This window comes from Oncorhynchus mykiss, chromosome 3, assembly GCF_057628025.1.
Source record: "Oncorhynchus mykiss isolate SJ-2025 chromosome 3, ASM5762802v1, whole genome shotgun sequence".
Taxonomy (NCBI): Eukaryota; Metazoa; Chordata; class Actinopteri; order Salmoniformes; family Salmonidae; genus Oncorhynchus; species Oncorhynchus mykiss.
The window spans coordinates 15,809,960-15,822,500 of NC_143024.1; the positions used below are offsets into that span (position 1 = coordinate 15,809,960).

The 12,541-nt window shown below is 41.5% G+C and overlaps 1 protein-coding gene across 5 annotated transcripts; it reads right to left on the reverse strand.

The window, feature by feature from the left end:
- Positions 1 to 438: 438 nt before the first annotated feature.
- Positions 439 to 8,030, reverse strand: LOC110507551 (T-cell activation inhibitor, mitochondrial). 5 transcript variants are annotated; one of them, XR_016492223.1, is made up of 11 exons: positions 7,882 to 8,030; positions 7,302 to 7,406; positions 6,798 to 6,930; positions 6,258 to 6,408; positions 5,757 to 6,021; positions 5,344 to 5,466; positions 4,855 to 4,952; positions 4,598 to 4,689; positions 4,259 to 4,491; positions 2,784 to 3,030; positions 439 to 2,644 (listed from the first exon to the last, which is right to left on the reverse strand). XR_016492223.1 is itself a non-coding variant. In XM_036966333.2 (11 exons), exons 2-11 carry the CDS (start codon positions 7,334 to 7,336, stop codon positions 2,419 to 2,421), a joined length of 1,488 nt encoding a protein of 495 aa, XP_036822228.2. In that variant the 5' UTR covers positions 7,337 to 7,406; positions 7,882 to 8,030; the 3' UTR covers positions 439 to 2,418. The 5 variants fall into 5 exon arrangements, 4 of the variants coding, with proteins under 4 accessions (XP_036822228.2, XP_090078203.1, XP_090078209.1 ...); XM_036966333.2 differs by having other exon boundaries at positions 2,784 to 2,915; XM_090222077.1 differs by having other exon boundaries at positions 2,784 to 2,915; positions 7,760 to 7,991.
- Between the last annotated feature and the right edge of the window lie 4,511 nt (positions 8,031 to 12,541).

Sequence of the window (12,541 nt, forward strand, 5' to 3'; positions counted from 1 at the left end):
GTCAGACCGACAGGCAGACAGGTGATGGTGGACCTAGGATCGGTTGTTTCTTTGAAGAGGCTGTTCTGACCACTGATTTAAATAAACACATTATCTATCTATATAGTTCTGGCTCAGTATACAGAGGAGGGAGGGACTTCATATCGTCTAATTCAACACACATTTATCACTCTGGGAGAGTGAGAGAGACATCCACATGTTCATGTAGAGTTTATGAATGGGTGTGTTTGGATCAAATTGGCTTTTGACAACCGTTCAGCACAGAGCTGATTAGGGATGGAGTCAGTCAGCTCTGCAACAAGTTACAACACACTTTGTGAAGGACAATGGCAAACAAACAAGAATGTTGAAAATAGTGTTAATCCAGCAATAGTCATGGACATTTTACATTCGTCATTTAGCATCTCTAAATTATATTATATTAAATCAATTATCCACCTTTTAGCAGGTCTTTATTCTGTGATATTGGTTGTGTTAAAGTTAAGAGGTAAAAACAAACATATATTAATCATTATTGTTCCCGGCTGTCTCGACAGTATTCTAGCTAGTCAGGTAACTGATGCAGTTAGTATTACTTGATCTTGCAGTATGAAGTCTTCATTCCATTTGACTGTCCCATCACACGAGAGCTGCATCAATGTGGTGGGATCCACTTCCAGTACTTTAGCTCTTCTTCTAATAGCTGGTGCTCATTTCAGTCAAGATCAACCTACAGTAGACCACTAACCAGAGGCTCTATGTATCAAACATCTGATCTAGAATCAGGTCTCCCCTGTCCATGTAATGTTTTTTTTTTATTGTGATCTAAAAGGCCAAACTGATCCTAAATCCGCACTCCTACTCTGAGAAACACCAGAACATCAAATCTCACTCGGAAATGTATATTTCATTACAAAAACCAATGAACCCCATACTGAGTTTAGTGAGAGAGCACACCATCTAGTGTAGAGTTTAAACACTGCAACAGTATATGACGTCTCCCGTTCCGGTCATCGTATGAGACAGCTCGTAATACCGAGCCATTTCTTTCCTTAGCTCTTCTTTTGTGATAGCAAAGTGTGTTTCTGTACAGTTTAAAGTCAAATGTAATAGATTTGAATAAGTGTAATAGTTGTCTTCGTAGACCGTCTCGGAAATAATACTCCACTAAATGTTCATTAAAATAACACAATCAATCTAAAGTGCCACTGAACTACATTAACAAACATCTTGTTTTCCCTCATACACCCCTAATGAAAATACTGATACTATTCCTCTGTGTTGGTTTATTCACACGCACACCTTCCTGAACACTGACTGACTTCAAGATACTAGGCCTTCTGGTTGGTTAATACAAACTAACTCTATTGCACCAGCCTGCTCTGACCAAACCTATTCACACTACTAAACCAAGCTGAGCTGGTCTGGTTACCCATCCTATCCACCATAGTTACTGGAACGTGCTGGAAAGGACATTATGAAAAGAACGTATGCAAGCCAGCACAGTACTGGGCCTGGCTTCTCGATAGCGATGGAATTTAGGCTTACGAGTGTTTTAACGATGCATCTTTCCTACAATGGCAGAAGATGTAACGCCACACAGACAGAACGTTCGCTAAGTGTGTCGATACTGACAAGATTGAAAGAAATCGGATCAGCTTTCTTCCTTTCTTTTATCTTACCTTAAAATTATAATTATTCCACAATACTGACGACGGATCAGCTAGTGCGGCTGCAAATACTGAGGCCACTTATTGTAATGCTTACCCTATAATACATGCACTAAATCAAGATTTGACACATCATGAAATATATAAAGGCAGAAATTACAGATGGTAGCCAAATAGATAAATAAAACTAATGGAAATATAGGCCACTGTAGGTAGGTAGGCTATTTATATCTGAATGCAGTCATATTGGTTTTCATTTTAAGCATCATTTTGTCTTTTGGTTGTTTCTAAGGATTGCAAAGGCATTGGCAACTCTATATTTGCAGTCAACATCTTTGTGAAGTTATCGGTGGTCACAGAGAGACAGAGAAGCATCTTGAGTCTATGTTTAGTGGAAGGGAAAAATAACACTAGCTGTTCTAGGAGTGATCTGAGGCAGGTGGTAAATAACAAGCGTTTTCAAGTGCAACTTTAGTAAGGATGGCTTTGGAAAACAGTTCAGAGATTTAACAATGCTCCTACGAAGGTTCTAACTATGAACTCAGCCTTAAGATGCTTTTGGGAAACCAGGCCCTGGTTCAGCACAATAGTGTGAAAAGAGTATGTCTTTATCTGTCCTCTCCAGTAGAAGGATAACGTGATTGACCTTGTGAGAGTCGGTCGGTTTGTTTCTCTGTGTGGCAGCTGCAGTGTAGCTTGGTGGTAGACATGGTGAGCATAGCATTGAGTCTGGTTCAACCAGGCGTGCTGCCACATGTCCCCTGTCCCCTCAGCCCTGCCAGTCCCAGGGGATGCACAAGTCCCCGTCCTGCATGACAGAGTAGAAGTGGGAGACCTCCACCCGGAGGCCCTCCATGAGGGGGAAGCGTTCCTCCAGCAACCGCCTACAGCAGGGGATCATCTGGTTGTGTCTGACACTGGGCTCCTTGGACAGATTCCTCAGGGCCAAAGCCTCCAGGCAGTGGAGCAGAACCTCCTCCTCCTCCTTCTGCAACCTGGGGGGGGACGGACACAGGTCAGGGTCACACACAGAGCACGCCTAGCCACACACAGACCGAGGGATAATCAATACAACAACGTACACAGACATGTAGGAAGTAGGAGGGCAGGAAGACAAGGTTGACAGACACTCACTGGTTCCTGTGTTTGATTCGTTGTCGGGCCTCCCAGGCCATGCTCTGGAGGAAAGTCTGTAGTCTGCTGGGCTCACAGGTGGCTGGGATGACGAAGTGACCCATCTCATGCAGGCTGGGGCTGGAGCGGTCACTGGGACAAAACACCACAGGTACATCATCAGTGGTCAGGGAATCTCTCACATGCCTCTACACCAGGTTCCCCTCTAGGCAGCTCGCTGGTGATTTCATTTGGCCCTCCAAGTTCTCTGAGCAAAATAAATCAATAATAATAAGAAAAATGTTTTGGAATTGTTGTTGGACATAAAATACTAAAGTCACACAAAAAAAATCTCAAAGTGATTTTATTTTAAGAAATCTCTTCCCAAGTATCCCCACACATAAATAGCAAGGCTTATGTGATCCTATCCCAATGTAATCAAGGTTTGAAATTATTCTGCTTTTGTCAAATACTATATCTATTTGGGATCCAAATGATTTATAACTATGTTCCGGCCCCCCGGCCATCAGGAAAAGTCGTCCCACAGCTAAATGTATACTGAACAAAAATGTAAACGCAACATGCAAAGTGTTGGCCCCATGTTTCAGGAGATTAAATAAGACTCCAGAAAATGTTCCAAATGAACAAAAAACGTATTTCTCTAAAATGTTGGGCACACATTTGTTTGTTTACATCCCTGTCAGTGAGCATTTCTCTTTTGCCAAGACAATCCATCCACCTGACAGGTGTGGCATATCAAGAAACTGATTAAACAGCATGATCATTACACAAGTGCACCTTGTGCTGGGGACAATCAAATGTGCAGTTTTGTCACACAACACAATGCCACAGATGTCTCAAGTTGAGGGAGCATGCAATTGGCATGCTGACTGCAGGAATGTGAACCAGAGGTGTTGCAAGATAATTTCTCTACCATAAACCGCTAATGTCGTTTTAGAGAATTTAGCATGTCCAACTGGCCTCACAACCGCAGACCACGTGTAACCACACCAGCCCAGGACCTCCACATCCGGCATCTTCACATGCACCATCCACCTGGACAGCTGATGAAACTGTGGAGTATTTTTGTCTGTAATAAAGCCCTTTTGCGGGGAAAAACTAATTGTGATTGGCTGGTCCTGGTACTCCAGTGGGTGGGCCTGGCTCCCTAATGAGTGGGCCTATGCCCTCCCAGGCCCACCCATGACTGTGCCCCTGCCCAGTCATGTGAAATCCATAGATTAGGGCCTAATACATTTATTTCAATTGACTGATTTCCTTATATGAATTCAGTAAAACCATTGAAATTGTTGCATGTTGCGTTTATATTTTTGTTCAGTGTAATTCGGGACCCCCACTCTACAGACTGGTACTACAGTAGCATCAAAATCACACCCTTGAACAGGAATGTGCTGCATAAACAGAGTATTTTGGCCCACTGGTAGACAGTCGGGTACATGGTCTGTGGTGTGGGTGGATAAGGAAGAGTCTCTTACTTCTCCAGGGTCATGGCCAGACCTTGCAGGCTCCTGGGATGCAGGGCTAGGCGTCGGGCCAGTAGTCTCTTATGGAAGGTGTTGAGGATGCTGCAGTGTTCCTCTATAGGCTGTACAGGTCCCAGTCTCTCTACGTTAATTACCTGAATACCTCCCAACACATGGCTGATCCTCTCCTTCAGCCACTCTGTCTGCTGGAGCAGGCTACGGTAGCTGGGGAGACTCACAAACAGCTAGGACACATGTACACACGCACACACAAACAAACACAGAACATGAGCAACAGGAGAATAAAAAAGACTGGTCACTTTTCCAGCTGAAATGTAACATGTGCCATACTTTTGTCCATTGGTGATGAACATCCATTGTTCCCAGCATCACATGACCCGAGGCATTCATCCCTGATTGGTCAGTGAATATTATAGTGTGTCCTAAAAGAAAATAAGGAATGCATAAAGTAATTTACCATACATCATTTTAATTCACTCATCATTCTCTGTCAGTCAGGACATCTTTCAAAATGTCAACAGAATATAACAATTGAAGCCCACTCTTAAGACAAAGACCCTTATTGACTCTCTTCCAGGTGTGTATACCTCGCAGGTTGAGCACAGCCTCAGGGTTCTGCTGGGAGAGACGGCTCAGACTCTGGAGCTGACAGCATCTGTGAGTCACTCCCCAGCTGCGCTGCCACCTGCAGGAGGGAGGAGGTATTGTCCTCAGATCAGGTGTTCAAGTGAGAGCAGAGATCCCCATCAAGATGTAACAACAGGAGGCTCAAAGTCTCCAGAACATTGATAATACGTTACTTTACTTCTGTTGTACCGCAGGCCAGTAGAACCCAGTCAAACAGTAACTCACTCAAACATGCACCCTATGAAGCTGAAGGGTCTATGCACTTTACTTCATAGGACCAGCACTGTGCATCAGAGTCATGTATTCGGTGCATGTGACATTTTGATTTTTACTATGCATCTCTGCACCATTTTCTATCTGCATGGGAGTTGGTGCACTTAATGAAACTCACCAATGGTTTCTTCTTCTATTAGAATGGAACAGCTGTTGTTCAGAGTGTTGATGATTACCTAATATCTTCCAAGGCAAATTTCTGACACAATTCCTTCTTGAGTCTCTTCAGCTCCTCCCGTCGAGGGACACTGGCGTTCTGCTTCTTCGTAGCCTCCTTCTCGTGGTTTCTCAGCCACAAGCTGCAGCAGAGAGACAACTCTTCAGACAGACCAATGGCTGTCGAGCTTGTAGAGCATGTCACTTCTCTCAAGGCATGAGTGGAATGAGCCAACCAGAGGAACGCAAGTACACAGGCAGTGACAAAGACAGCAAGATCATTTGTTTCTATTTAAACCCGTCTTCGGAATGCATCTGTGAATTTGAGTTGACAGTTAAAAAGTGATCAAGCTAAAGCAATGCTAATGTCTATGTCATTCTACATACATAAGAAGTTACCGTTTGCTTTGGCTAGGTAGTCACTATACAGTACCTTAGTGTGGGCTCTACTTTCTTGGCCTGCTTCAGCTCCTGCTCTGGGTCTCTGAAGCCAGTGAAGCTGTAGTAGCTTTTGTCCCATTTGATGGGCCTGTAGAAAGGGTTCCCATGCCCAGCCACTGGCTGCTGGCTCTTGGGTGACTCTGAGCTGGCCTTCAGTCCCTTCATGTGCTCTGTGGACAGACTGCAGGACTTCAACACATCCATTACGGTGGTCAGGACATCCTTGGTCTGCAGAGTGAAGCTGACCGAACGGAACCCTGGGAAATGTGGTCAAATGTATTACAAACATAGTCAGTCACAAAAAAACATCTATATTGCAAATGGCAGCATGTTCTCTATATAGTGCACTGTTTAATCAGGGTGCATAGGGTGCCATTTGGAATGCATCCATGCATAATACTCACTCTCTGAGGAAACGGTATGAAAAAAACTAATGATCAAGAAACACCAATACTGTATAGTCTACATTTTAAGCAGGATAAAAGGACATTACCAGGAGGAAGGACTTCCTTCTGAATGTCTTCCTTCTCCTTTATTTCCCTGACATAAAAGGTGAGCTTTGTTGGTTGGACTGAGCGGGTCCCCGGTTTCTGAAGGTTTTCCAAATAACCATTGAGTCTCTTGAGGGAATTTTCATTCACTTCCTGAAGAGAATTACACAAAGACCGTTATGATTGGCAATTCCACGATAACAGAATGATTCTGAGGCTCATATTTTTCACTTTAAAAATGTCAAACAAAAAACAATGAATGCAAAGTTAAACAAACCATACAACTCTATGCACAAGGACGACTTTTAACAAATACCACTGAACATTTTACAAAAACACATTTACTTGAATAATAGTGCAGATGCAAAGTTTGGTAACAGAAGGACGGTTCATGCTGCATCTACACCGTTCTTCAGGTAAATGTGTTTTTGTAAAACGTTGAATGGAAATTGTTGAGTCGCCGTGGAATTTCCCTACGACACAATTCTATGATACATGGACATTATTGCTCTTTTGAACTACGACAGGACATAATCATTCACCCTTTCCCTGGGATGCTGGCCAAAGAAGTCTGGGTGCACTGCAAAGTAGAAAGGTCTCAGTGCATTGATAGCATCTGCCCCTGAAAGAGCTCTCTGATGGACCAAATGTGCTGCGACATGTCTGTTCACCACTCTGAAAAACAACATGGACCAGAGAGGGAGGATAAAGGGTTGTCACTATGATCACTATGAAGTCCAAAGGGAGCCTGCTGTGCATTACATCAGGGTCTCCCAAACTCAGCCTCCCCAGTGCACGTTTTGGTTTCTGCCCTAGCATTACACAGCTGATTAAAATGGTAAAATCTTGATGATGAGTTGGTTATTTGAATCAGCTGTTTAATGCCTGGGCAAAAACCAAAACATGCACCCAGGGGGGGCCCCAGGACCAAGTTTTGGAAACTATGCATTACATCACTAACAACAGTGGTCCTTTTCACAAAATCAATTCTGTGTGCAGGTGATGATGTAAGTATGATAATGTAAGTACTATAGTGGGTTATTTACCTCATGGCACTTCGCAGGAGCGAGGCCACAGACATAGCTGTAGCTAGCTCTAGCTGGACACCATCAAATCAATGACTTGTGACATCCACAGGTGTTGATTCTCTCCTGTTGACAAAATAGGTTACAGATTATGAGCTGACTGACTGGTCCAAACTGACAAATCTTAATAAAGATTGTTGTAGCATTTATACTACAGCAGTAGCTAGCCAGCTAAGCCTTGGTTTGTGGGTGCAAACTCAAAATAGGTCTTATTTACAGTATCTTTGGCATTCACAGGACTAGCCTAAGGCAAGGCCAAGGGGACACATTGGAGAACACTCCAAACAACAACGCTATCAAATCGTCTGGCTTGCAAGTTATTTCAGTTTATTCCAGCACAAAACTGAGTAATACATTGTATGACTTGTTATAACTAACAGATAATCACAACAACAAACAGGTTCAGCTAGTTTACCCACCTAGCTAGCTTCCTTGCAAGCTAGCTGTCAGCTGAAAATAAGCAACCACATTCAGACTGTACCAGCCACATGTCGATAAGTGTTTGGCTCAGAATTTATCAAAATTAACGAATACAGATTACCTTCTAAAGACTGCATTGCTGAATTGGTAGTATGGCAGGGATTTTTTTACATAGATTTTGAGTCCAACGTCAGCCAGTGGTCCATGCACAGCAATCAGACAGACAAAAGCAATCGCACTACTATACTAAAGCATCGATAGCTCTGATATGGACGTTTAATGACCTCTGCTGGTGACTTCTGCTGGTTAGAAAGCTACAATTATTATCTCGCGGATCATTGCACCTCTTCCAAAACGCAGTCCAAATTCATTTTTTTCTGTATTTTGTATGATATTGTACAACAACAGCAGATGAAACTAACACCGTAAAAGAGTGATAAAATGTGATAAGTGTTATTTCCTGATTGTTGCTGGTTGAAAATACAATCTCCACCAGACCTTTTAATCAGCAGGTTTTGCATGGGTGAAGTTTTAGCTTTCCATGGTGACATCTTCAGGTGGTAAATTAGTTAGACCAATAACAAAGACAGTTCCAAACCTCTGTCAATAACAGCTAATTTTCGGGTTTTCCCCTTCCCACTCAGACCACTAAGTCCTAGCAAAATATTGCTTGAGAAACATTGGTTTCTTTTTGACCATTTTAATGGAAATCAATTACATCAAGGTTAATACCCAGACATTATTTGATAATGATATAAAAAACGTCTGTATTGGATCTTTAACCAACGTCAGATTCTGATGGATCATAGATGTTCATTTTCTTCACCCACAAAATGATTTTAAGACACCTTCCTTACTGCCTTTCTTTGGCTTGTTTCTCAAACGTCACATTTTCCCTCCAGTCCAGGTTGTCCATCTGCAGCAAACCCTTTTTGTGCTTCATCATACCTGGGATTTCAGGAGGCTGCTGGGGGGAGGACAGCTCATAATAATGGCCAGAACGAAGCAAATGGAATGGCATCGAACACCTGGAAACCATGAGTTTGATACCATTCCAGTGATTCCACTCCAGTCCTTACCAATGGTGGAAAAAGTACTCAATTGTCATACTTAAGCAAACGTAAACATACCTTAATAGAAAATAGAAAATGACTCAAGTAAAATTCACCCAGTAAAATACTACTTGAGAAAATACTAAAAATATTTGGTTTTAAATATACTTAAGTAAATGGAATTTCTAAAATGTACTTAAGTATCAAAAGTAAAAGTATAACTCATTCCAACTTAATTATATTAAGCAAACCAGATGTTTATTTTTATTTTCTATTGACAGATAGCCAGGGGCACACTCCAACACTCAGACATCATTTACAAATGAAGCATTTGTGTTTAGTGAGCCTGCCAGATCAGAGGCAGTAGGGATGACCAGGGATGTTCACTTGATAAGTGTGTGAATAGGACCATTTTCCTGTCAAAATGTAATGAGTACTTTTGGATGCTAAGAAAAATTATGGAGTAAAAAGTACCTTATTTTCTTTAGGAATGTAGTGAAGTAAAGGTAAAAGTTGTCAAATATACAAATAGTAAAGTAAAGTACAGATACCCCCAAAAAACTACTTAAGTAGTACTTTAAAGTATTTTTACTTAAGTACTTTACACCACTGGTCCTTACCACAAGCCCTTTCTCCCCAATTAAGGTGCCACCAACCTCCTGTGCTGTGAATATCAATGGATTACATTTGTGGTCAAGTGCTTGTAAAATAAATCTATTTGGTTTGCTAAGTATTATAGTGTATTAAGACATTAGCAAAAATATATTTTGATATACCCAAATGCAACAATATAAAATGTAATGTTCAAAATAGAATCTATTTTACATTTCAACATACATTTTTATACAGTATTAAATTGCATAAAATATATTCTAAGAGTAGCGTGTTTTCTACCTCATTACACATTTGACAATACAGTGTATCCTTCATAGAGATACATTTCTCAAATCAGGCCATAGGATGCATACCTCCTACATTAGTAATGTGTAATTCACCACAACACACTATGTACAGGGTGTTTCCACATGTACCAAACACATACACTACCGATCAAAAGTTCTAGAACACCTACTCATTCAAGGGTTTTCTTAATCTTTGCTATTTTCTACAATGTAGAATAATTGTGAAGACATCAACACTATGAAATAACACATATGGAATCATAGTAAACAAAAAAGTGTTAAACATATCAAAAAATATTTGAGATTTGAGATTCTTCTAATAGACACCCTTTGCCTTGCTGACAGCTCCCACACGCTTGGCATTTTCTCAACCAGATTCATGAGGTCGTCACCTGGAATGCAGGTGTGCCTTTTTAAAAGATAATTTGTGGAATTTCTTTCCTTCCTAATTCGTTTAAGCCAATCAGTTGTGTTGTGACAAGGTAGTGGGGGGGTATACAGAAGATAGTTCTATTTGGTAAAATACCAAGTCCATATTATAGCAAGAACAGATCAAATAAGCAAAGAGAAACAACAGTCCATCGTTACTTTAAATCATGAAGGTCAGTCAATATGGAACATTTCAAGAACTTTAAAAGTTTCTTCAAGTGCAGTCGCAAAAACCATCAAGTGCTATGATGAAACTGGCTCTCATGAGGACCGCCACAGGAAAGGAAGACCCAGAGTTACCTCTGCTGCAGAAGATAAGTTTATTAGAGTTACTAGCCTCAGAAATTGCAGCCCAAATAAATGCTTCACAGAGTTAAAGTAACAGACACGTCTCAACATCAACTGTTCAGAGGAGACTGTGCAAATTTTTAATTTTACCTTTATTTAACCAGGCAAGTCAGTTAAGAACAAATTCTTATTTTCAATAACGGCCTAGGAACAGTGGGTGCCTGTTCAGGGGCAGAACGACAGCCCCTTGTCAGCTCGGGGGTTTGAACTTGCAACCTTCCGGTTCCTAGTCCAACTCTCTAACCACTAGGCTAACCTGCCGAATCAGGCCTTCATGGTCGAATTGCTGCAAAGAAACCACTGCTAATGGACACCAATAGCAAGAAGAGACTTGCTTGGGCCAAGAAACACAAGCAATGGACATTAGACCGGAGGAAATTTGTCCTTTGGTCTGGAGTCCAAATTTGAGATTTTTGGTTCCAACCACCATGTCTTTGTGAGATGCGGTGTGTGTGAACGGATGTGTATTTCCCACCGTAAAGCATGGAGGAGGAGGTGTTATGGTGTGGGGGTACTTTGCTGGTGATACTGTCTGTGATTTATTTAGAATTCAAGGCACACTTAGCCAGCATGGCTACCAAAGCATTCTGCAGCGATACGCCATCTCATCTGGTTTGGGTTTAGTGGGATTATAATGTGTTTTTCAACAGGACAATGACCCAACACACCTACAGGCTGTGTAAGGGCTGACCTGACTTCCACAATCCCCCAACCTCAACCAAATTGAGATGGTTTGGGATGAGTCGGACCGCAGAAGGAAGGAAAAGCAGCCAAGTGCTCAGCATATGTGGGAACTCCTTCAAGACTGTTGGAAAAGCATTCCAGGTGTTGCTGGTTGAGAGAATGCCAAGAGTGTGCAAAGCCATCATCAACGCAAAGAGTGGCAATTTGAAGAATCTCAAATATAAAATATATTTTGATTTGTTTAACACTTCTTTGGTTACTACATGATACCATTTGTGTTATTTCATAGTTTTGATGTCTTCACTATTATTCTATAATGTAGAAAATAGTAAAATTAAGAAAAACCCTGGAATGAGTAGGTGTTCTAAAACTTTTGACTGGTAGTGGACATGCTTGCAGATCTTTGGGGGAGGAATTTGGAAATTCTACTGCACGGGAACTTCAACTCTATATTTATTTTAGGATGAAATTGGTTTATGAATTATACGATTAATTTCCAATGTACCGTACAGTCTGAATGCAAATAATTTGACACAATAAAATACTCAAATCATTTGCAAAGATAATCATATAAATGACAAGATACATAACTGTAGTTGTTCACATGTATCCTACTTTATTATTGGAATAATGATGCAAAAACACTTTCACTCACAAACTACCACCACACAATGAAAACATACAATTCGTTAAGTAACGAATAACAAATAAAGAGTCCTTTGATGAGTTTTAATAAAAGTATATAATATAAAGTGAAATAAAAGCAGCACCGAGGGATGCCAACAAAGCGTACTGATACTAAGACTGAGACTAACATCAAAATCCATGTTGTATTTAATCCCAGACAAAGGAATACACCCAGCCTTTCATTTGTCATGCTTTTACATGAACCGGAACACATTTCATTTAGATTGGTTATTCACTTCATGCTATTCCCATCAGCACTGTCCTCTCTCTAGTTGTACTACGCTCTGATAGTTCACTGATGTTCAATCCTAGTCCTAGTGTGCAGACACACAGAAGCTGTCATAGGGCAAGTCAATACAATACAACTCTACTTTAATCACAATTGAGAATTAAACAATGGTGGTTGTGCTTTGGGCCCATGCTCAAATGCTCCTCTTATGCCCCATTTTAATGAACTTCGACTAGTCTGTTTTTGAAAGACACATCCTCCACTAGTCTCGGCATGCATTTTGATCTGTCCTGCTGTGATCTGCTGCTGTGCCTTGCTGCCTGTGAGGGAGAGGGCTGGGCTCCGGGGCTTCGGTGCTGCGGACAGTGCTGTTGCTGTGCCTTGCTGCCGGTGAGGGAGAGGGCTGGGCTCCGGGGCTTCGGTGCTGCGGACAGTGCTGTTGCTGTGCCT